Source organism: Panthera pardus, unplaced genomic scaffold, assembly GCF_024362965.1.
Source record: "Panthera pardus isolate Hobbes unplaced genomic scaffold, ASM2436296v1 HiC_scaffold_11, whole genome shotgun sequence".
Lineage (NCBI taxonomy): Eukaryota > Metazoa > Chordata > Mammalia > Carnivora > Felidae > Panthera > Panthera pardus.
Genome location: NW_026526666.1, coordinates 73,088,994 through 73,112,755, shown reverse-complemented (window position 1 = coordinate 73,112,755; position 23,762 = coordinate 73,088,994). Strand labels below are relative to the sequence as shown.

At 42.2% G+C, this 23,762-nt stretch overlaps 2 protein-coding genes and 1 pseudogene across 2 annotated transcripts in view; 1 reads left to right on the top strand and 2 right to left on the bottom strand.

Moving 5' to 3' along the window:
- CFAP144 (cilia and flagella associated protein 144) overlaps positions 1-23,762 on the top strand; it is a 175,647-nt gene that overhangs the window by 69,524 nt on the left and 82,361 nt on the right. The window lies entirely within an intron of this gene.
- On the bottom strand, positions 2,134-3,981 carry LOC109254845 (olfactory receptor 2D2-like; annotated as a pseudogene).
- Positions 17,116-18,448, bottom strand: LOC109254772 (olfactory receptor 2A12-like). The gene is given in 2 exon segments (XM_053896508.1): positions 17,116-17,503; positions 17,506-18,448. Coding segments are annotated over 2 exon segments (975 nt in total). The 3' UTR covers positions 17,116-17,471.

The following is a 23,762-nucleotide window of genomic DNA, read 5'->3' as shown; positions in this document are numbered from 1 at the left end:
TTAAGATCTCTCCCAGCTGACTGTTCTATTGTAGGGCAAAGGGAAAGAAAAAGCTTTCATCTAGACACAAAGTAGTTAGGATGCTTCCTGAAGAAGAGACATGGAGGAGAGAGCTTTCTGGGTGGATCAGCCTATGCAAAGACCTGAGGAGTCAGGACTAGCTGGAGGAGAGGGATCATGGCAGGATATGAGGGGATGATGTGGGACTGCTATGGGTTTCTATTGTTCTGAGAGCCTGAAGAAGGAAGTCCCATTAGCTCCAGCAAATGATCCTTACTTGCCACCTTTAATGACCCCAGAGCAATTTTCATAACAAGCCCCCAGAAACACAATCATCATGTCTTGTTAAAAATTTTTTTTCTTCAGGCAGTCAAGGCTCCTTCCTCCCCAGGGCTTCTCTCCTTAGAGGCCGTGGCCTTCATGGGGGAAACCCTGGAACTACAGACACTTCCCTCCTCACAGTTCCACATCAGTCTTAAAGCTCCCATTTCTGGGGCGCCTGAGTGGCTCAGTCGGTTGAGCGTCCGACTTCGGCTCAGGTCATGATCTCACAGTTTGTGAGCTCGAGCCCCGTGTCGGGCTCTGTGCTGACAGCTCAGAGCCTGAAGCCTGCTTCGGATTCTGTGTCTCCCTCTCTCTCTGCCCCTCCCCTGCTCATGCTCTGTCTCTCTCTGTCTCAAAAATAAATAAACGTTAAAAAAAAATTAAAAAAAAAAAAAAGAAATATTTTAGTTCCTGGTTAATATGGCAGCTGATGTTGTGATTGTGTTTCACTAACTTTGGGTGTGTGTGTGTGTGTGTGTGTATGTTGAAGGCATGACTCTGTAATGCAGTCAATTACCATCATGACTATCTAACCCATACATCCTGACCTCACAATAAGCCTCATCTTAACATTTATAGTTGAGAAATATAAGCTACCATTAATAATGAACATTTTCTGAGGTATCTAGCTTTAAAGGTAATGACTCTCTAATGATAATTTATATAATTATTTAAGTTTTAAGGTCTGTTCCCATTTGAACTTAAAAATAATATTCTGGTATAGCCAGGGTCAGATATGGACACTATCTCCATTTTACAGATTGGAGGGACTGAGTTCCAGGCAGATTAGGCGTTTTTTCCAAGTTCTCAACAAATTAAGGCAGGACTAAAGCTCAGGGTTCTTCCCATTGTTCCCTTGATCTCTCTGGTGGCAAATGAAATTTAAAGGTAAGTTAGTTGGATACCAAGGCATGCTCCTTGTGAATAAAACTCTAGGTTGCTGGAAGCCACATTTGGGGGTAGGTATAATGAAGTGAAAGAGAGACCCATGAAAGTAAAGAGGAGCTGAAAGAAAAATTGGGGAGATGGCCGACTGAGGATAGAGGTGGGGCTTGGAAAACTCACTCAACAAACTTTTATTGAGAAGTTAATAGTTCATAGCACAATGCTATTTGCTTAGGCTACCAAATGCTAGTGAGAAAAACATAAGTATCCAATAGAACTCTAGACTTCATGAGTCTGACTCTATAGTTGTGACTTAGAATAACAATCCTAAGTGTTTTAAATTTTCCTCAATACCGTCTCATCTGTTATCTCAGCTGATCCTAAAAGTCTCTATTAACAACTCAAGAAACAGCATAATATAATATAATATAATATAATATAATATAATATAATATAATATAATATATAAGAGCCTGGGCTCTGGAACCCTGGGTTCAAATCTCAATTGTGTTACTTTTTAGCTGGGTAGCACTTGACAATTTACTTAATCTTCTTGTGCCTCAGTTTCTTTATCTGTATGAAGAGAATGATAATACCTACCTCTGGAGTTGTTATAAGAATTAAAATAATAAGTGCATATAAAACACATAGTGACGTTAAAGTCACTTACAGATATGGAAATTAAATCCCAGAGAATTAAGGTGATTCTTCCAAAGCCAAAGAAGATCAATGATATATTTAAGCCTGAACACAATTCTCTCTGAGTCCTTCCCTAATGTGTCCAGTGGCCAAATTAATGCAAAAGTGTTGTTTTTTTTTTTTCTAGACATTTCCTTCATTCTGGGCTCCTGATCTAGTCTAATGACTTCAGTGGAAGTATGGATGGGATAGACAGAGATCAGAGGCACTGCAGGCTGTCCTAGTCTATGGCTGTTGAGCATCCTTACTCATTCTAATTAGCTTGAAGAAAGCCCTCTTCACATCTTTGTTCCAGAGGCTGTAAATGATGAGGTTGAGAAAGGCAGAAACGACATTGTAGAACAGGGCCAACTTTTGTCATCCTCTGGGGAGGCTTCAGAACCAGGCCTTATATACATGACCATACATTGAATACAGAACATAATGACCACAGTGATGTGTGAAGCACAGGTGGTGAACGCTTTGGTTCATCCCTGAGTGGAATGAATCTTTAGAATAGCCATGAAAATGCAAACATATGAGGCCAGGATGAGGGATAATGGGATCAGGAGCAAGATGAAACCCAAGATAAAGTCCACTTGGTCATTGAGGGATGTATCTGCACAAGCCAACTTCAAGACAGCAGGAATTTCACAAAAGAAGTGGTTGATCTCATTGGGGTCATAGTACGGCAGATTCATTGCAAAGACTGTGTAAATGAGGACACAGGTGAGACCACAAAGGGCAGAGCTGACTACCAGAACTATACACAGGGTTTGGCTAGTCTTGGAGTGGATAGCATATGGCAACATATCTGTTATAGGCCATGGCTGCAAAAATTCATGTCTCAGTGATTCCCAAGATCAGGAAAACACACACCCAATATAGGATGTGGTCTTATTCTGCTTACTAGATGGATCAACATCTGGGGCGCAGTGGTGATGGCATAGCTGAGATCCAGTACAGACAGGATGCTGAGGAAGAAGTACATGGGGGTGTAGAGGTGTGCATCTACTCTGATCAAGGTAACAATGAGCCCATTGCCCAGGACTGTAAGTAAGTGAAGAAAGAGGAAGAGGAAGAAAAGGATCCAGTTGGTCCAGGGATTTCTGGAGAAGCCCAGGAGGATAAACTCAGTTACAGAGCTTTCATTTCTCCAGCCTTAGCTATGTATTGCCTTCCTTCTGAGGAAAGAAGAGAACATACTCCTTAATACTTTGCAGTCTCAATGAGAGAACACCACGTGAGAGCCACAGATGCAAGGACCAAAGTCATCTCAGAGCTAAACACTCAAACTAAGATATGCACTTCCACAACCAGGGAACATTCTATTCAAATTGGGCCAGTGTGGTACTTAGTAGAGATTCTATAAATATGAATTGGTTTGTCTAACTAACTAGCCCTGGTAAAATTTCATGGGTGTTATAGAAGGAATTGTACCAGCCGAAGTCCTATTTGGAAGGACGTGTGCACACGTGCACCTACACCCCCCCCCCGCCCACACACACACCATAAACCAAAATAAAGAGGCTAGAAAAATAAAAAAAAAATGTTTTACAGTAAACCAAAAAGTTCTAGAGGTCTCTATAGTTCTTAAGTCATTCTTTCAAATATCAAGACTAAGAGGTGTTGCAAAGGACAGTGTAAATGTGAAACAAACAAAAGCCCTAGCTTCTTCTCTTAGCTTTCTTCCTCTCTGCTGCTGTCACTTTGAAAACCCACACATCATAAGTTTTCAGGAAAAAAAGAGACTCTCAAATAAACTTTCTGGGGAAGAGGAATCTTTCCCCAAGAACTTTTATCCCCTTTTATATCCCCACCTTCCAGGAAGTGTATATCCTCTTTTTTATCCCCACCTTCCTATAGTGTGATCACTGTAATCACTTAATCACTATAATTGTGTTTAAAATTATAAAGAAAAAATTGAAAAGTAAAGATTGCCAGAGACTCAAGAACTGAAGTCTAGAGAAGTCTAGAGAAAACTTTTATGCTCTTGGCATTTCTCAAGAAAATGAAGCATATTTACCTGGGAATTAGGTGCCTATGCATCTGGAAGCTTTTCTTAAAAACTAGTAAAGACTCTTCCAAGGCCATGTTGCTCCCAGGAGAGAGTTGGGTGGTGGGTGGGATTGGTCTTCGGTTTGACCTGGAATCAGTCCTTGATCCTTCCTGGGCAGGCCTGGATGACAGAACATGTTACTGACCAGTCCATTTCTCTTAATCCTTCTGCTAGTCCCTATATGACTGCAACAGACTATGGACAGCTGGCTGTACACCTTTTCGAGACCCCAAAGAAGGAAATGGTTATTTATAGAATGGAAATCTATAGAAGCATTTTAATAAATGTAATTCATTAGATTATCACCCCAACCCACCAAGGTCAGTATCACTATTCTCATTTCATACAACCAGCCATCCAAGGTCAGACAGAGAGTAGGACTCAAACCCCAAGTCCCACAACATTAAGCTGAAATGTGTCTCTCACACCATCAGATTTCATGCAGGGTTTAGCAGGTCACCAAGCACAAAAATAGGCCCACTTTAGATGGCATTGTGAGCGAAAACCGAACTGTGTAATCACACTTGTAGGGGGCAGAAAGTGCATACCGCACAGCATTGCAGATGGTCAGGTTTTTTCATAGAGAACCCTAAAACCTTGGATCAAGATTTCAATATCTGAGACATTTTTGTAGTGGTAGTGAAAAGGCAGAGAGCTATCCATTTGGGTTAATATAATGTCATATAAAGCCATGAGCAGGACTCAGGCTCAGATGGATGAGAAAAATAATATTGATGCTCATGTTGGAAGACAATGCAATAGAATGGTGGCTAGTGGGATTTGAATAATAAATCCTCACTCTGATTTGCAGATATGACCTAGGCTTTAAACACTAGAGTATGCTGGTAAATCTGAAATACATCTCCATCCTAGATGTCTTCTCTTAATTAGTCTGTCCAGTTGCCTACTTGCCACCTATCTTCATTTGGATATATAAGGGGCATGTTAAACATTTTTCTAAAGTCAAACTTCCACTTCCCTATAAACCTCCTCCTTTCACATTCAGCTCAATTAATGGCAATTCCATCCTTTGATGTGGCTAAGAGCTTTTAAAAAGCAACTCAAAGACTTTCTAACTTTTCTCTTTCTCCCATGTAACTCATCAGCAGTATTGCTATTCTCTTTGAAATATGTATCCCAAAAAAGATCACTTCTCATCCTCTACACCATTACTACTCTGGTCCAGATCATCATTTGCTCTTGCCAGGAATATTGTGATATCCCCTAACCAGTTCCAGGATTCCCATTCTCTTCCCCTACAGTCTATTCTTAGCACAGTAACTAGAGTGATCCTATTAAAGTGTAGGTCAGATTGGGGTGCCTGGGTGGCTCAGTTGGTTGAGTGTCCAACTTCGGCTCAGGTCATGATCTTGCAGTTCATGGGTTCCAGCCCCATGTTGGGCTCTGTGTTGACAGTTCAGAGCCTGGAGCCTGCTTCAGATTCTGTGTCTCCATCTCTCTCTCTGCACAGCCCCCTGCCCCTGCCACCTAGCTTGTGCTCTGCCTCTCTCTCTCTCTCAGAAATAAATAAACATTAAAAAATATATAGTTCAGATCATTTAAACATCATGTGAATCCTCTTCTCAAACCCTCCAGTGGCTTCTGGTAACACCCAGAAGAGGAGCTAAGTGCCCCCCATCACATCCTGGGCTCCATCTCCTACCTCCCATCTCTCACTCTGTCTGTCCAGCCATCCAGCCTTTTGCTGTTCCTCATTCAAGGCATGCTCCTACCTCAGAGCTTTTGCACATACTGTTCTCACTGCTAGAAATTCTCTTTCCCCAGAAATCTTTACTCCATCATCTCCTTCAAGTATTTGCTCAAATGTCCATCTTTTCAGGAAAAACTTGAGTCTTTTCTGACCATCTTGCTAAACACTGAAATATCCCCCACTCTCTATACCCATCTCCTGTTTTCTTTCTTCATAGTACTTAGCATCTTCTAATGTATGATACAATTTTTTCAACTGTCAGTTTCCCTCACAAGAATGCAGGAATTTTTATCTTCCTGATTATTGTGTACCATCAGATTCTAGAACCATGCCTGGCACGGAGTAGGCATTATAAATGTTGGATAAATGGATGGACTGAATCCAAGCTGAGCCTTCGAGGGGGCAAGCCACTGATGCTACTCATGGTGGAACTATATTTAGTGCTGAACTTTGCTGCCTATAAAGCTAGCCATTGTGCCAAGCTCATTTTGGGCTTTCCCTTGGACATACATAGCTCTCAACATATTTCTAAACAGGAACTGGCCTAGACCATTTACAGACATCATTTATAGTCACCCTACAAGGACACAAAGTCAATACCTGCTATTAACTACATAGAGACCAAGGGCTGCCCAGAGCAGTTTTTAATATTTGGACCTACAATTTAGAAGGGAAAAATGGCAACCTAGCTTGTCTATACAGAGAAAAGAGCTTATTAGTAAAGCACCCCTGAAAACATGCTACTTAGGGAAGAGTAGAAGATACTGGGAAAGCTTAGCTTGGAGACTTATGAGGAACTGTAGAGACCTCACCAAAGATGTCATACAGAGAAAGGTGGAAATGTGTGTTATGTGTTCCCAAGATCAAAAAATTAGAAGTGATTGGTGAAAGTTGCAGGGGGACAAGTGTAAGCTTAGTTTAGAAAAACAAACAAAGCTTCTGGTGATTGATCTTCCCAGTAATGACACATTCTGCTGGTGGGTGGGTGGTGGTGGTGGTGGTGATGGTGGTGAAATGGCAAGTGCTCCATTTTCAGAAGTGTTCAAGCATGATTATAAGCCCACATCATTCAGGGGTACTATCGCTGCTTTAGAAGTGAAGTCAGAATGTACAACTTTAAAAGTCCCTTTCACCACAGACACCCTAAGGTTCTAAAGCTCAGTGACACCAAGATTCAGAGAATCTATGATTTTAGGGGGTGACTTCTCATTATGCACCCAACCTCAGAACACAATTGGGAATCAAAACAAAGTAATATGGTAATGATGAGTGCCAAGGAAACCTGAAAGAAAGTGGGAATGCAGTATTAGTCAACAGTAGTGTAAAAATTTAAAGGATAATTTGAAGTTTTTATTGTTTTATTTTTTGCAAAAATGGCCCTCCCTTGGGGGTTGTCCTTGGTACCCAGGAGGGGTTACTCTCCCACCTCCTAAGCAGGGCCCACATTGGCTTTATTCAGGAAGGAGAAGGGGGACCCTGAGAAAAAGGGCAGGCTAGAAGCTAAAGGGAGAATATTGTTATAAAGCCTGGCTTAAATCTTTATGTTTTCCTGTTTAAAATAGTTCATTCTTTTTTTAAAATATAATTTATCAACAAATTGGTTTCCATACAACACCCAGTGCTCTTCCCAACAAGTGCCCTCCTCAATGCCCATCACCCACTTTCCCCTCTCCCCCACCCCCCATCAAACCTCAGTTCTCAGTATCCAAGAGTCTCTTATGGTTTGCCTCCCTCCCTCTCTGTAATTTTTTTCCCCTTCCCCTCCCCCATGGTCTTCTGTTAAGTTTCTTAAGATCCTTGTCTCCTTTGAAAGAATGTTCTAAGAATCAAATCAGGGAAATATGGACTACTTAACAAGTTGTTAAGTAGCAGCTGTATTTAAATCACAAGAGGACTATACAAGATCCAAGACAAAGTGTGGACAAGAAATATCCCAGAAGAGTGTTTCCACTGATGAAGAACAAGAGCTTCTTTCCTGATCTTTCCTGTTCTAGTTTTTCTTCCATCCATCCCATCCTACACACTGCCAGAGAGACTGTTCAAAAAGGCAGAGATGGCCATGATATTCCCTTCCTTGAAAGTCCTTCAAGGATTCCAGTTTTTCATGAACTAATGCCCAAAGTCCTTAGCAGGGTGCCCAATGCCCTTTGGAACCAGATCCCTATCTACCTGGCATCCTACCGTTACTTCCTATGCTTCTTCTCAGTCCTCATGCTTTTATATGGCTCTCCAGCTAGGAATGGTTTTTACATTTTAACATGGTTGAAAAAAATTATTCATTGATGTCTGTGGCTGCTTTTGCCTATGACAAGAGTTGAGAAGCTGTGATAAAGACCGTATGTGTCCCGCAAAGCCTAAAGTATTTACTATCTGGCCCTTTATAGGCAAAGTTTGCTGGCTCCAGCTGAAGACAAACCAACTTGTCCACCATCCTCCAAATATTCCAGGACTTTTCACAAAGCTGTTTTCCATGAGGTGGTGTGTATCAAGGAGGTAGGAGAGGCTCTGGGGTCAAAGAAAATTAGGTTTGAATCCAACTCTGCCACTTACCAACAGCACAACTGAGAGAGTCATTAATTTCACTAAACCTTCATTTCATCATTTGCAAAATTGGAAGAATAACATATACCTTGAAGGTTTTTGTGAAGATTCAGTATTATTTTAGGTATATGTAACAATATAGCAGTAAACATCTGTTGTTCATATTACTTCTATTATCAAATGACTCCTCAGTTGAAATGTCCTTCTCTGTTTCCTCCTCTTGGTAAAATCCTAATCACAGAATTGTTCTGTGATTCCCACCATACTTCTCTTGTGATTCTTACCATACTTCTGGGCTATGATAACACCTTTAATGTGCTTCTATTATTCCTCATACACAGGCTGGTATGAACACTGGTTTGTGGAGTTCCTTAATTGGAGAGCCATGTCTTACCTTTCTATCTCCAGTTCTTAGCACAGGGTATGGGTAACGATTAATAAACATTGGATTAATGACTTTGTGAAGTTATACTGATGGTTTAAGAGTGAGTTTTGTTGCAAGGATGAATTCCAGTGGTTTCGCCATCACTTCCTCTTTCAAAACCAATGTCAAGGTCTTCTTCTCTGATGACTTCTACCCAGGTTACCCACTGGTAAACTGGCACAACGAAAATCCTCTTCTTGGCAATTTGTTAGCTGAAACAAATAAAGTTAAATGAAAAAATAGGAGAAATGAAATCAGTAATGCATGAATAGTCCTTGGTATTATCTTCCTTAAATATGCGTCTTTTCTAGTCTTAGTCTGTGCCACTTGAAATGGCATTAAAGTGTGGGATGAGGCAGGGATGGAACCCAGTTTCACTGAGCACTTACCACAGACCAGTTCCTTTACATCCAAGATAGGATAATTGTTAAGAGCATGGCACTAGAATCAGACCTGGGTTCTAGCCCTGACTCCATTGCTAATTTGCATAATGACCTTGGGAAAGTTATCTAAACATTATGTGTCTCCATCCTCTTCTGGAAACTAGTGATCATAATACACTCATCTTAAAGGATTGCTCTGATGATTAATTGAAATAGTACATGTGAAGTTGCTCAACATGTGAACTAGTACATGTGAGGTGCTTGCAGAGTAGTTAGTGCTCCAACAAGCATAGATAATACTGGTATAGTATTTCACTCTCATGACAAGTGTTTTTCAAAAAAATCTAAATTCATAGGAAAAAGGAAATTGAGACTCAGAGAAAGTAACTCTCCTGATGTTGCATGGTATTAGAGGACACAACCCAGATGTGTCTTTCGCCAAGGACCTTGTGTCACTGGGCTCTGCTTCTTCTGTACTACCTACAGATGACACTGTGCCAGAGCTAAGGCTGGGAGGGATCTGGTGGGAGTAGCCTCCTCAGGCTTCTGGGCTTGTCCTTCATGCCCTTTGACTATCCTCCCACTCTGATCCCAAGTTTAGTACTCACCACTCCACACACATGTCCCACAACTGCCTTGGGCAGCTCCAGTATCATCATATACTGGTCTATAAGAGGGTCTTATGTTAGCCACTTTCCAGAAGCTCTTGCATCTCAGCAGCAACCTGGGAGATACCTGGTTGGTGTTTTAATGAGGCCCACAGGTATTAGGGACCAAGGAGTCCTTAAGGGTATAGCCAAATAGATGTCAGTATCACCTCAGGAGCCTTCCAATCCTGAGGGATCCCATTACTCACAGGAAGGTTCAGCAAAGAGTGAGCAATCAGGATGCAGAGAACGGCTATATGTGCCCCAAAGGACACCAAATATTTGGGGGAACTAGAACTACAAGAGGAGTGTGGAAATTGGTACTTTAACTCAGGCCTCCATGATTAGGGCCCGTATGTGAGTGCAGCCAGGAAGCCAACATCAGGACCCAAGTTCTAGCTGCTCTGCTGGTCTTATTTGAACTTTATTTAAGGCTTCCATAGAAAAAGGATGTCTAAACTAGAAAGCTCTTAGGTGTTCCCCCCCACCCCAAACCCTCATTTTAGATGTGGGGAAACTGAGGCCTAGTGATAGAAATAACTGTGGAAAGTCAGACAGAACTAGGTCTCGGAGTCAGGTATCTTGATCTCAGTAGGTAATGTTGTCTCATCTGTCCAGTGATTGTTGTGTCCCACTGAAGGCTGAGCTGGTTGCACACCTGCCTTTGGCCTTTTCCCATTTCTATGCCTGTCCCATCCATTTTTAGCTCTCCTTTTTGGAGTCTGGAAAAATCTCTTCCCATCTTTGTGCCCATTGATTAAAGCACAAAGTGAGGATTTGAGCAAGGTGGGTGTTGGGTAGGAATGGGGAGATGGGGGAGATGAGTCTGGAGAAATTATCAGGGCCAGATCATGGAGAGTCTTGTAGACCAGCCTGAAGAGTTTATAGTATATCCTGAGGGCATCGAAGATCTATTGAAATTTATTATTAAAGAGTGGCGCCTGGGTGGCTCAGTCGGTTCCGTGTCTGACTTCAGCTCAGGTCATGATCTCATGGTTTGTGAGTTTGAGTCCCACATCAGGCTCTCCGCTGTCAGTGCAGAGCCCTTCCAATCCTCTGTCTCCCCCTCTTTCTTCCCCTCTCCCACACACTCTCTCTCTTAAAAATAAATAAACATTAAAAAAAAGAGAGAGAGAGAGTGACATGGTTTAGTGGCATTCTGTAGCTGACTTGGCTCATGAGAGCCAATTGTGCTCACTTCTTCCCAACCCTGTGCTCAGCGATATCACATTGGTAGCTTGAAATTGGTCACGGTAGAAGCATTCACACCAAAGAAATCAGCAAACACAACAAATCAGAGCTTTTTATTTTCCCCAGAGAGCTGATGGTTAAATATTTACCAGCATACCATTGGATTGCCAGATTAGAGTTTTTGAAAGATTAGTAGCCAGTTTGGCTAATAAAACTGGAAGGAGGAAGACCAATTGGAGTCTATTAAAAGAGTTCAATTGAGAGATTATTAGGCTTTACTGTCCAGGAATAGAAGGGATGAAAAGAAGGGGACAAATTGGAGATAATCAAAGGGATTTAGTAGAGACTAATTGGATGTGGGACATCAGTTGTTTTGGGCTGTTGGGTGGATGATGATGCCATTTATTCAAATGGAAAACTCATGAGAGGAACAGGTTTGAAGTAAACAGTGATGAGTTTCATTTTGGACATGTTAAATTTGAGTTGCCTCTGAGATACTAAATTAAGATGTCAGTCAAGCAGAAGGACACAGATATATGTTCATTAACTTTAACACTATAGAAGGCTAAGATTTACTAACCTGAATCCAAATATTCGAATGGAATTAACTTCACTTAATGGTATAGGATTTTAGAATTTCCCTGCATCTTACCTCTCATCCTCCCCAGCACACATATTCCTTCTTTTTCTGACTTTGAACATGAATCTGGAAACCCCTGCCCTCACCGCAAGAACTTCAGTTGCTCTGTAGTGAACAATTTTTATTTATACCCAGACATAAGGGTGAGCAGTTTTGTCCTTCCAGACAGTTCATTTTCAGAGCTATTTATACCTTCTGTCTTCTCCATAGGGGACCTCAGCTTGCCTGCCCAGGGTTACATTGACCTATAAGGATCTATTCATTCAGTTCCATAACATTTGCTTAGGAGGAAAGGAGAAGATAAAATCTTAAACAAGAAGTATCAAATAGAGCTGAATACTACAGAGAAGATCATCCAAAGCCAAGCCTTTTTTTTCTTTTAATATTTATTTATTTTGGTGAGAGCACAAGCTGGGGAGGGATAGAGAGAGGAGGACAGAGGATTCGAAGCAGGCTCTGTGCTGACAGCAGCGAGCCCCAATGTGGGGATTGAACTCACAAACTGGGAGATCATGACCTGAGGCAAAGTTGGATGCTCAACCAAGCTACCCAGGTGCCCCTAGAGTCAAGTCTTTTAAGCTGAAGCATACTGTACTATACCAGAAAAGAATGCTTCACATCAGTTAAAGGTTTTAACTCTGCCTACACCCAAACTCACATCAATGTAATCATTCTTAGACCTTGACATTAGTTCTCATAATGGGCTAGGGAAAATCTCAAAAAACCAAACTGAAGCAAGCTGTAGACAATTTCATTTCTATTTCAGTCTTTTTCCAAGTCATCTTTTTCATAGGCTGTCTTTTATGTGTTACTTTTTTGAGCCTGAGTCTTATTAAGATTATTTTACATATTACAGGGTGCCTGGGTGGCCCAGTCAGTTAAATGTCTGACTTCGGCTCAGGTCATGATCTCATGGTTTGAGAGTTCGAGCCCCACATCAGGCTCTGTGCTGACAGCTCAGAGCCTGGAGCCTGCTTTGGATTCTGTGTCTCCCTCTCTCTCTGTACCTCCCTTGCTCACACTCTGTCTCTCTCTCAAAAATAAGCAAATACTAAAAAAAAAGATTATTTTACATATTAGTGAGATAAAACTTCACACAGCCAAACACACATGCATCTTAAAATGCATAATCGAAATGTGCATTTAGCTAATACATGAAGCAAAAACTGATAGGAATAAAGTGAAAATGGAGCAATTTCACAACTGTAGTGGCAATTGTAACACTCATGTCATAGTACTTGACAGAACAATTTGACCAAAAATCACAAGGACATAGATCTGAACAACACTGTCAACTCTTTTAATCTAATTGACATTTGTTAATCACTATAGCCCAAAACAGCATTCGTTTAAAGGGCACACAGAATGTTCCCCAATATAGACCATATATTGGGCTATAAAACTTCAAAATTTTGAGATCTTACAGAGTATGTTATTTGAACACAATAGAATTAAATTAAGAATCAATAAAAGAAGATATCTAGAAAAGTCCCAAATATTGGAAGTTAAACAATACATTTCTTTTTTTTTAAATGTTTATTTCTGAGACAGAGAGAGACAGAGCATGAGTTGGGGAGGGGCAGAGAGAGACGGAGACACAGAATCCGAAGCAGGCTCCAGGCTCTGAGCTGTCTGCACAGAGCCTGACGTGGGGCTCTAACTCACAAACCATGAGATCATGACCTGAGCCAAAGTTGGTCGCTCAAGCGACTGAGCCACCCAGGTGCCTCCAAACAATACATTTCTAAATAATTCATGTATCAAGGAAGAAATCACAAGGGAAATAAGAAACTATTCTGAACTGACTGATAACAAAAAAACCAACATATTAAAATCTGTGGCTACAACTAAACCAATTCTTAGCAAATCTATAGCTTTAAGTCCTTATGTTAGAAAAAATGAATGGTCCTTTTTAAAAAATCTCAATTTCCACCTAAATAAACTGAAAAAAAAATCAGTGAGATAGAAATGGGCAAACTATAAAGAAAATCAATGAAACCAAAAGGTAATTCTTTGAAATGTTCAATAAAATTGATAGATCTCTAGGTCATTGAGGAAGAAAAAAATTAAACACAAATTATCACTATTAGAAGAGAGGAACTATCACACAGGTCTCACAGATAAAAAAAGAATAATAAGGGTATGTTCTGGCCAACTTTATGTCTGTTTTGTCTCTTAAAGTCCTCATATGAGTGAAGTCATATGATTTTTGTCTTTCTCTGACTAATTTCACTTAGCATAATACCTTCAAGTTCCAGCCACATAGTTGTAAATGGCAAGATTTCATTCTTTTTGATTGCCGAGTAATACTCCATTGTGTGTGTGTGTGTGTGTGTGTGTGTGTGTGTGTGTGTGTATCACATCTTCTTTATCCATTCATCCATTGATGGACATTTGGGCTCTTTCCATACTCTGGCTATTGTTGATAGTGCTGCTAATAAACATGGGGGTTCATGGTCCCTTCGAAACAGCACACTTGTATCCCTTGGATAAATGCCTAGTAGTGCAATTGCTGGGTGGTAAGGTAGTTCTATTTTTAGTTTTTTGAGGAACCTCCATACTGTTTTCCAGAGTGGCTGCACCAGCTTGAATTCCCATTAAATGTTTATTTATTTATTTTTGAGAGAGAGAGTGGGAGAGAGTGTGAGCAGAGGAGGGGCAGAGAAAGAAGGAGACAGAAAATGCTAAGCAGGATCCACATGGGGCTTGATCTCTGAAATCAAGAGTTGGACACTTAACCGACTGAGACACCCAGGCACCCCCTAAAATTAAGATTTTAGAGTTAAAAATGTAATTGTTATTAAAAATACATTTCTAGGTTTCACAGCACACTAGACCCAGATGAATAGAAAAACTAGTAAACTGGAAAGCAAGTCAAAAGAAAATACAGAAACTGAAGCATGATGAAATAAAATTATGGAAAATACATGTGTGAGACACATAGGCCATGATGAAAAGCTATAGAATAATATTTACATGTGATCTCAACTGTGACAAATGGTGCATGGAGACATAAAGCAATACACAAAGATATTAAGAAAGTTAAGTCTGAGGGGTGACATTGGAAGTATACTTTAGTGGCTTTATATTTTTCTGTATTTCCACCCTCAAATACATCCATGCATACAATAGCACTTCTTTTTTTTATTTAAAATTTTTCTTTAATGTTTATTTATTTTTGAAGGAGATAGAGACAGTCTGAGTGGGGGATGGGCAGAGAGAGAGGGAGATAGAATCTGAAGCAGGCTTCAGGATCTGAGCTGTCAGCACAGAGTGCGACACAGGGCTCGAACCCACAAACTGCGAGATCATGACCTGAACCAAAGTTGGATGCTCAACCGACTGAGCCACCCAGGTGCCCCCAATAGCACTTCTTAAAGTACACTTTTAGAAAATTCTAGTTTCTTTGACTAATAAATGTTCCAAGAAGAAAAAGCTCTGTGATCCAACAAGTTTGGTAAATATTGTGTTAAGTGGAATTAGCATAGGTGTTTTCCTTGTTTTTAGTTGTTCGTCTATCTATCCATTGGTCTTCTCAGAGTCTAACGTCCTATATTGTACACTGAGAAGCATGAAGAGGAGATCAGTGTCTCTGAGGTTATTTGGACAAGAAATCTTTTCCTCACAGAATGTTTCACAGGACCAAAGTTCCAGGTAACAGTCCTTGGTAAATACTTGTCTAGAAGGGAAACTTGAAGCTCTTTACCATAGCATGCCAGGCCCTATCTGTCATATCTTCTCTCCCCTGCCTGGGTCTGGGTCCCAGCCATCTTGCCCATTCTTCATAATCCCATGTCTCTAGGCTTTCAATACCTTGTGTCCTCTGTCTGAGATCCCCTGCCCCTGCTCTCTGCTCTCTTCTCCATTTATCAAGCTTCTACTCATGCTTCCAGCACCCAGCAGAAATATGGCCTCATCACTTCCTCAGAGCTTGGAACATCACAGTTAGTACCTTATGGCATCCTTGTCTTATACTTGTCTCTCACCACTAGACTGGGACTTAGATTATCATGTCTGCACCCACAGGGCCCAGCACTGGGCTTGCCAGATAGTAAGCATCAATGAACGCTTGATGAATGAATGAATGAATGAATGGTGCCAGCGTCATAGCTAACTTTCTTTTCTCTGACAGGATAAGTATTTCTCAAGTCATCTTAATTTCTTTCCCCTATAAAGATAATATATACGGATTGTAGAAATTTTATAAAGTAGAGAAAGCAAGAAATAAAATAAAAATCACTTACTATCTTACTACCTGGGGATATCTTGTGTTAACATGTTAACATATATCCATTCAGGGTTTTATAAACAAATGTAGGAGTATTTTATAAAAGTTGGATTAACCTTATATGCATAACTTTATAACTTGACTTTTTTCTACCGAACATTATATCACACTTTTCAATGTAACTAAATATTGCTTCAAAACATGATATATGGTATCGATTGAATAGCATGTAGTAGAGTTGATATATCGTATTTATAGTTGTGTCCAATAGCTCTCTGATGAACATATTTTTAGATCCAACTTGGTCTGCATTTCTGATTTTGTTCTTAGGACAAAGTCCTAGAAGTTAAATTTCTGGACTCAAGCATATAAATATTGTAAAGGTTCATGATATATATTTTTATTAAATGAATTAATTTATATATAAATTTTTCACAACTGTATTGGTACATAAATGTTTAATGCATAGAGGCATGATTACTAGTATTATACTCTCCATATAACAGATTTATTGAGTACCTACTATGTGGAAGGCACTGCTCTAGAAGGGTAGAACCAAGGATAATCTTTTCAGCAATGAGTGTGGGTGTCCTTCCCAGAACTGAGTATCACCATTTTTCTTATTTTGCTAGTTTGATAGGTGGAAAATGATATCCCACTTATTCAATCCATGTTTATTAATAATGAAAGCAAACTTTTTTCCATATGATTGTAGCTGAACAACATTACTCCTTTTTATATCCTCTCCTTTTTGTACCTGCCACTATTTCCTACATTTTGCTAGTCCTAATTCAGTAACTCTATCACTTACTGGTTTTGTCTTCCCTCTCTGGCTTTTCCTGTGAAGTGTCTATTCCTTCATTCATAAAATACCTGTTGAAGGCCAGTATGTGGGTAGCATGGGACTAGATCCTAGGGATCAACTGAATACTCATGGTCCTGCCTCATGGAAGTTGCTATCCGGCAGAGAATTCATATGTTGAACTGCATGCCTTTGTTATGAAAGAGAGGTACTGGGTGCTTTGGAACGCTCACTCTGGGAGCTCAATAAAAGACTTCTTTGAGGAGCCACAGTTTAAGCCAAGATCTGATGGATGAACAGGAGATAATAGCATAACAGGATAGGATGGAGGTAGGGTGGAGTTAAGGGTGAGGAGAGAAAAAAGAGCATATGTGGAGCCCTGAAATGGCAAAGACAGAAGTCCAGTTGACTTGTAAGGAGGGAAGGAGGAACAGAGAGACCTGAAATAAGTCTCAGGGGGAGGTCATTGGGACCAAATGCAGTTAGCCTCCAGGGATCCCAGCTTGTTTCCAATCTGCATGTCCAAAACAAGTACACCACACCCCCAAGTCACTGCAATGACATTTACTTTATTCTTCCTTCCAGGTCCAGGAATCCTCCAATGTCAGTGCCTTTGCCCTTCCCTCTAGCTAACCTAACACCTTGTGTGCAGTTCCTGTAGGGTAATGAAACTTTCTCAAGATTCAGCCACAGGGCATACCCCAAAGCTTATTCCTTTTGTCTTGATAATAGACTTAATGGCTTAGGATGCCCCTTCTTTTGTTACCTGTTGAGACTTTAAAACAAAAGGAAGCTGAAAGACTGATGTATCTGGAAGATATGTCACAGTGACTAGTCTGTCAGTTAAATCATGGGCTGTCTGCCACCAGCTGTAGAGAGTTGAGATTTGGGGCCAGGGCTGTGTGTGTCCTGGTGTTGCTGGGTCATGCAAATGAATGTTTAGGGCATTGACTATGCATCATGAGTCTTGCTTCTCTGTTCCCCAGCTGTCCTTCCCTGGAAGGCCCTGCCCCAGCCTGTCACCTTGAGGAAAGCCCTCTGTATGTCCTTGTTCCGGAGGCTGTAGATGATGGGGTTGAGGAAAGCAGAGATAACATTGTAGAACAGGGCCAACTTCTTGTCCTCTTCCAGGGAAGCCTCAGAGCCAGGCTTCATGTACATGACCATGGCTGGCACACAGAACATAGTGACCACAGTGATGTGGGAGGCACAAGTGGAGAAGGCCTTCAGTCGCCCCTGGGCTGAACGGATCCTCAAGATGGCAATGAAGATGTTGACATAAATGACAAGAATGAGGGAGAGTGGGACCAGGATGACAGTAAAGCCAAGAATGAAGTCTACCCGGTCATTGACTGAGGTGTCTGCGCAAGCCAGCTTTAAGACTGCAGGAACTTCACAGAAGAAGTGGTTGATCTTGTTGGAGCCACAGTATGGCAGACGCATGGCAAAAACAGTGTAGACAAGAGCAGAAATGACACCCCAGAGTCCACAGAAAATGACCATTACTCCACATAACCATGGGCTCATGATGACCTTGTACCTGAGTGGGTGGCAGATGGCCACGTACCTGTCTATAGACATGATGGCAAAGAGCCACGACTCCATGATGCCTAGCACCAAGAAAATGTACATTTGGGCCACACAGCTGGCAAAAGAGATGGTCTTCTTCTGGCTGGCTAGATGTGCCAACATCTGAGGCACAGTTGTAGTGGTATAGCCCACATCTAATATGGAAAGGATGCCAATAAAGAAGTACATGGGTGTGTGGAGGTGTGAATCCAGGCAGATGAGGATGGTGATTAAGCCATTTCCCAGAATAATCAGCAGGTAGGTCATCAGGAAGGCTGAGAAGAGCAGAGGAGTGGTGCTGGGGTTGAAGGAGAAGCCCAGAAGGATGAATTCAGCCACAAAGGACTGGTTAGTCTCCTGCATCATGTTCTACTTCTAAATGAAAAAGAAAGGAACCAATTCAGACAGAGAACTAGCTAAGCTATGCACCAAGGTGAGAGTTACTGATGGGGTTGTGGTAGTAGTGGTCAGTGTCCAGTTATGATTAGACACCATGACTGTCTATTTTACCTGCTCTTGGGCCACTGCCACTACTCTCAGGAGACCTATGAAGAAGAAGATGTCCTACTGAAGACATTAATTTATTTTCCACTTTAATTTTACCTTCAGTTTGGCCTGAGCTGGGCCATCTCTCTGACTACCCACTGGCCCCTTCCCAGGCCATGGTATGTTAGAAGGCTCACTGAGTTCTAAGTCCTGGCTCTATAGTTGACTGAGTGAATGGCCTTGAGCAAGTCCTTTACCCCACACCCTTGCCCCCTTGAGACTACTTCCTCAAGTACAAAATTAGAGAGTAGTTGTCTCCTTGCTACAAGTTTGCTGCAAGAATATGATATCCATGATATATGATACCAAGGAGTGATATTTTGTCATGAAAAGCACCACACGAAAGGCCTACCATGGGGTAGGTGCATGGTGAATGTTAACTGCATTCCTGGATGGTTCTCCACACACAGGACTGAGATTCAGGTTGGAGCTATGCAAGCAAATTTCCTGAGAAGTACCCCACCAAAATTGAAGCTTACAGTCAATTCACCGTCCCAGATGCCCACCTTCTGTCACTTCTCCCCACAACAGCCAGTATCTCATTCTTTCTTTTAGCTTCTTACTCACTCTCAGCTCTTTCTCAACTTAACTTCCCTGAGCCTCAGCTTCTTCACAGAGAACAGGGAAAGGACAGCCTCACCAAAGTGATGTCATGTGTATCATTGGTTCTTAGGAACAGGAGTAATCTTCATGGTGTCAGTGTTTCCCCTTCCTGGCACCAATTTATCCAACCAACACTACTTGTTCTCTAATCTTCTTATTCTCCTTTGGAGCACCATGAATCAGTCTGTACAAGAGCCTGCTATACATTCAATACATCAGATGGTTTCTTGACTTTGACCGAAGGACTGCACACACTTTGGACCTCCTATATGCTAAGCACTTTTCCAGAGTCTTCACAGACATTATTCAATAGCTGTCAGATAGCTGGAAAATGCCTATTTTTATTAAATTTCTACCTTTCATTAAAGAGTCTTTGTAAGTCACATTCTTTCCCCAGGGAAAAAAGGAATAAGGTAGAGACAGTGGGCTCTGCTTGAATCTTAGCTCTGGCTTTACTTGCTATGTGACATTGGGCTGCTAGTTTGTTTCCTAAGCCTCAGTTTCCTCACTGTAAAACAGGAAAAAAAATACCTATCTTGCAAGCCAAATTCTTCCTGAGAGGAAGTTTCCTAAGGACCCAAGATGGGAATATTCTACCTTGGGACCAATGGTGGGAAAATGTGCTGCCATTTCTACTTCTAATTTTTTACACACAGTTGATGAATGGACTGACTCTTTAATAGTCTTATGTTAAAGAGTGTTTAATCTGGTTGATCCATGCAGGGAGGCTGAGGGCAACTGGAATGAGCTGTCTATAAACCAGCAAAGTGTACCCAAGGATACTGTCCCATAACCAGGATCTTGGGTCAGAAATGCAGGCTCCCTGAACCCCTGGTTCCCCATCATTCTTCCCCTGACTGTCTTGAGGGCAAAACATTTTTTTCCTGGGAAGAAAAATTGCCTGACTCTCAGTGATTATAACCAGAAGCCCCATGTGAGGAAGAACAAAGGCAGACATTATTATCTATTGTGATGAGCCTGAGCCTGGCCTCTGTTCCACTATTTGGGTCAAAAATATAGAATTTGGATTTTGAGCTGTAGCTGACAATATATCTTGACATTCACTCCCTCTTTGAGCCTCATGATGAATCTGTGAGATGTATAGGATAGATGTCATTATCTCCACTTCACAGATGAGAAACTGAGGCTCAGAGAGGGAATATATGGGGAAAATGGAGTATCACTCATTCTGCAGCAGTGATCAGGTTTCCTATGTGTAGCAAAACCATAGCTAATCAGAAGCAAACTAATCTGAGTCCTCAATTTACTCAAATGTTTTCTGTTTTTGATTCTTAGGGGGAAAGGCAAAACAAAAGGCAGAGAATCTTGTGCTGGGCTTAATTTAATGTTATGATGTATGGGTATAGATGTGTGCATGCATGAGTGCGTACACACACACACACACACACACACACAGTGATGGCATTTTTAAGGTGAACGAAGTCATGCCAGTCAGAAACCTCAGGAAATCTCCTCAGCTCCCTTGCCATCCCCCTACATCCTTTCTGATTCCAGGTTCTATTGTTGTCACCTCCAAGATGCCTCTCACGTCTACCCAACCCTCTCCTACCCCATTGCCACTGTCTGGTTCAGACACTGGCACCTGTCTCTCACCTGATTTCATCTCTGTCCTCCAGCTGGGTACTTGCCCAGCCCATACCCTACCCTAGCCCTCAGAGCATTCTTTCTAAAACAAAACTCTGACTTGGCCACTTCTTCCATCCTTCAGTGGCTCCTTTGTCTACTGGGAAAAGTCTAAGATAGTTAGACAAATACCCTGGCTTCACTCCTCAAAGTCAGACTTTGTTTTGATCACCAGGCTCCAAGGCAGTTGCTGGGCTGACACTTTGAAGGGTTCTTTGGCCACTGCAGGGGTTGACACAGAAAGCATCCCCGTGACCCAAGATGCCATGTGCAGAGAGCAGACCTAGGAAGGAGATAAATCGCAGGTCATAGTAGGAGCTTGTCACAGAGTAACTCCTGGAACCCAGCAGGTCACCTTGGACTCTATGCTAGTTCAACGTGAGCCGAAGCAAACTGGGAAATTCTGCAGGTCAGACACAGCCCCATGAGCAGCTCAGCCTCAATGCACAATGTTCCAGTTTTCTGCTGTAATCTCATTACTTAATATTGAGCCCAGCATAGTAAGACCTAATAATTGCTTGCTGAATGATCTACAGACCGAGAGACCTTGGGAAGCAGAAAAATAAAAAAGAGAAGAAGAGATTACAGGCATTGCCTCTCTCCCTACACTTTTCTTTCCAGTTTATCAGAGATCTGAAGAAAATTACCTGTGTCCGGAGTTCACGAATCTCCTTGGGAAAAATCAGGGCACAAGTAGGTTGAGGGAAAAAGATTGGGAAAGCTTGCACCAAGTGTTATGAACCTCTATTGTTTCTCTCAACTCTTATCTTAATAAATAATAAAAACCATAATATTATTTTAAATAATATAATTTAATAACTAATGTAATAACTAATAATATATATTATGTCATATATGTATACATGTACAAAACTATGTAATAATGAATAATAATTTAATATAATAAAATATTAGTGTTGTTATTGTTTGAGCAACTCACTGTGTGCCACACGCTGTAATACATGTTTTACATGCATTGTAGCTGGGGTGATAGCTGAAAGATTTAATAATAAATATTGGCAACCTCTGATCAGAACAGACACCTGCTGTAGGAAACAGGAAAAGCCACCCTGCGAGTGGGTGCTATTGCTGTGCCCATTTTACAGGTGAGGAGAGTGGAGACACAACTTGCCCAGAGTCACAGCTTCGGCCGACTCCAGAGCCTGGGTTCATAACTTGGGCTCATAACTGCCTCTGTGAGCATTTCTGGCAAGAATGTAGTTGGACTGACCCACCTGGAAACAGATTCTCCTGTTTTCTCCTCACCAATTATTTTCTCACTTGCTTTCTCATTTCCTGCCTCCTCCATGGTGGAAGCTGAAAGGAAAGGGGACAGGAAGGGCAGAAACCATGGCCAGAAAGCAGGGTGAGTGAAGCTGGGGCAGACAGCCCTTGAGGGCAAGCAGATGCAGGGAGGCAACAATGCCAGCCATGCTCCTAAGGATGTTGCTGCCTGCTCCGCTCACAGTGACACAGCCATATAATGACCCTGCCTGAGCCCATGCATCCCCTCTGTTCTCCTTCCCATGGTCTCTGTCCTCCCAATGAGCTTTAGGAGGAGAATGAGCACCCTGATGAGAGGTCAGCAGACAGGCAGGTGATGCCAGAGCTGGCCCTTCCCCACATGTCCTCCTTCTACTGCATCAAGTAGCCTCCAGAAGCCTCCATGCTGTATGGAAAGAGGAGAGAGCATTGCTGTGGGGTATGAGGGTAATCAGGGCCTTCTCTGAGGGCCTGGAGTCTGCTGCACCAGGGGATGGGTGGGATGAGCCATGGGAGTCTGGTGGGATCCAGAGAATCCTGAGAGACTGAAGACAGAGCAGGTGTGAGTAGGGGTCTGAAGTGGCAGCTCCTTATCTAAGGGCAGCAAGAATGGATGAGGGCATAGACCAGAGACCCAGACTGGGCATAACAGAGATGTAGAAGCAAATCAGGAAGAATCAGTGTACACAGATGGACAGACAAGGAGACAGAGGACCACAGTGGCAGGAAAGAGTATCACTAGACTGGAAAGGGATGGAAAGTGAAGACAGAATCTTCAGGTCAGAGAGGAACCTGGAGCCTGGCCTCAGGGAGCAGGTGTTGGCCCTCAGGGGTCCCTGGCAGCTGTGCCAGGAGGCTTCCACCTTCACTCACCCCCTCTTGCCAGAGCACACTGAGCATGGAAGCCAGAAACATACAGCCTCCCCAAGCACTGCTGGCAGATGCCGCCTTCAGAGTAAGACCCTGCCCCAGCCCATGGCACTCCCAAGCCTGGTCTTGCCCTCCCAGCCAGGGAGGGCAATCCCAGTCCCAGCTCAAGGTGGGGCTTGAAGTCCCAGCCTGAAGGTGGGGTTGGGCAGGAGTCCAGAGCAAGCAGGCTCTGGGTCTTGCTATCATATGCTCTGGATTGCCAGTCCCTCCCTGAGCCCTCAACAACACCCCACAGATCTGCTCTGGACAACTTCAGACATTCACCAGACCTTGGGACTGGAGGCGATCTTGGAGAATTTAATCCCTGCCAGGACACACATTTTCTCTGCAGCCTCCCTGGCAAAGGATGCTCCATCTCCTGTTCATAATCTCCCAAGGACAGGAGGCTCACTACCTTTCAAGGAAGCTTACGTAGCCTTGACTGCCCTTCAGGAAATCCTTGTACTGAACTAAAAGCAAGTACTTCTGATATCAGTGTTGTGTTCTCTTAAATACCTCTTTGCCCCTCCACCCTCCTGCCTCTCACCACAGCCTCCTCTCTCCTCCAGAATCCCCCGTTTGTGTTACAATGTGCTAGCCCTTACCTGCCCTACTTTTCCTTGTGAGGGTACGTGGGGCTGTCTGCATTGCCTTCCTTGCTCTTGATAAGCCCTCATGCTCTGATCAGCCCATTTTCCCCAAGCTGGAACCTTGT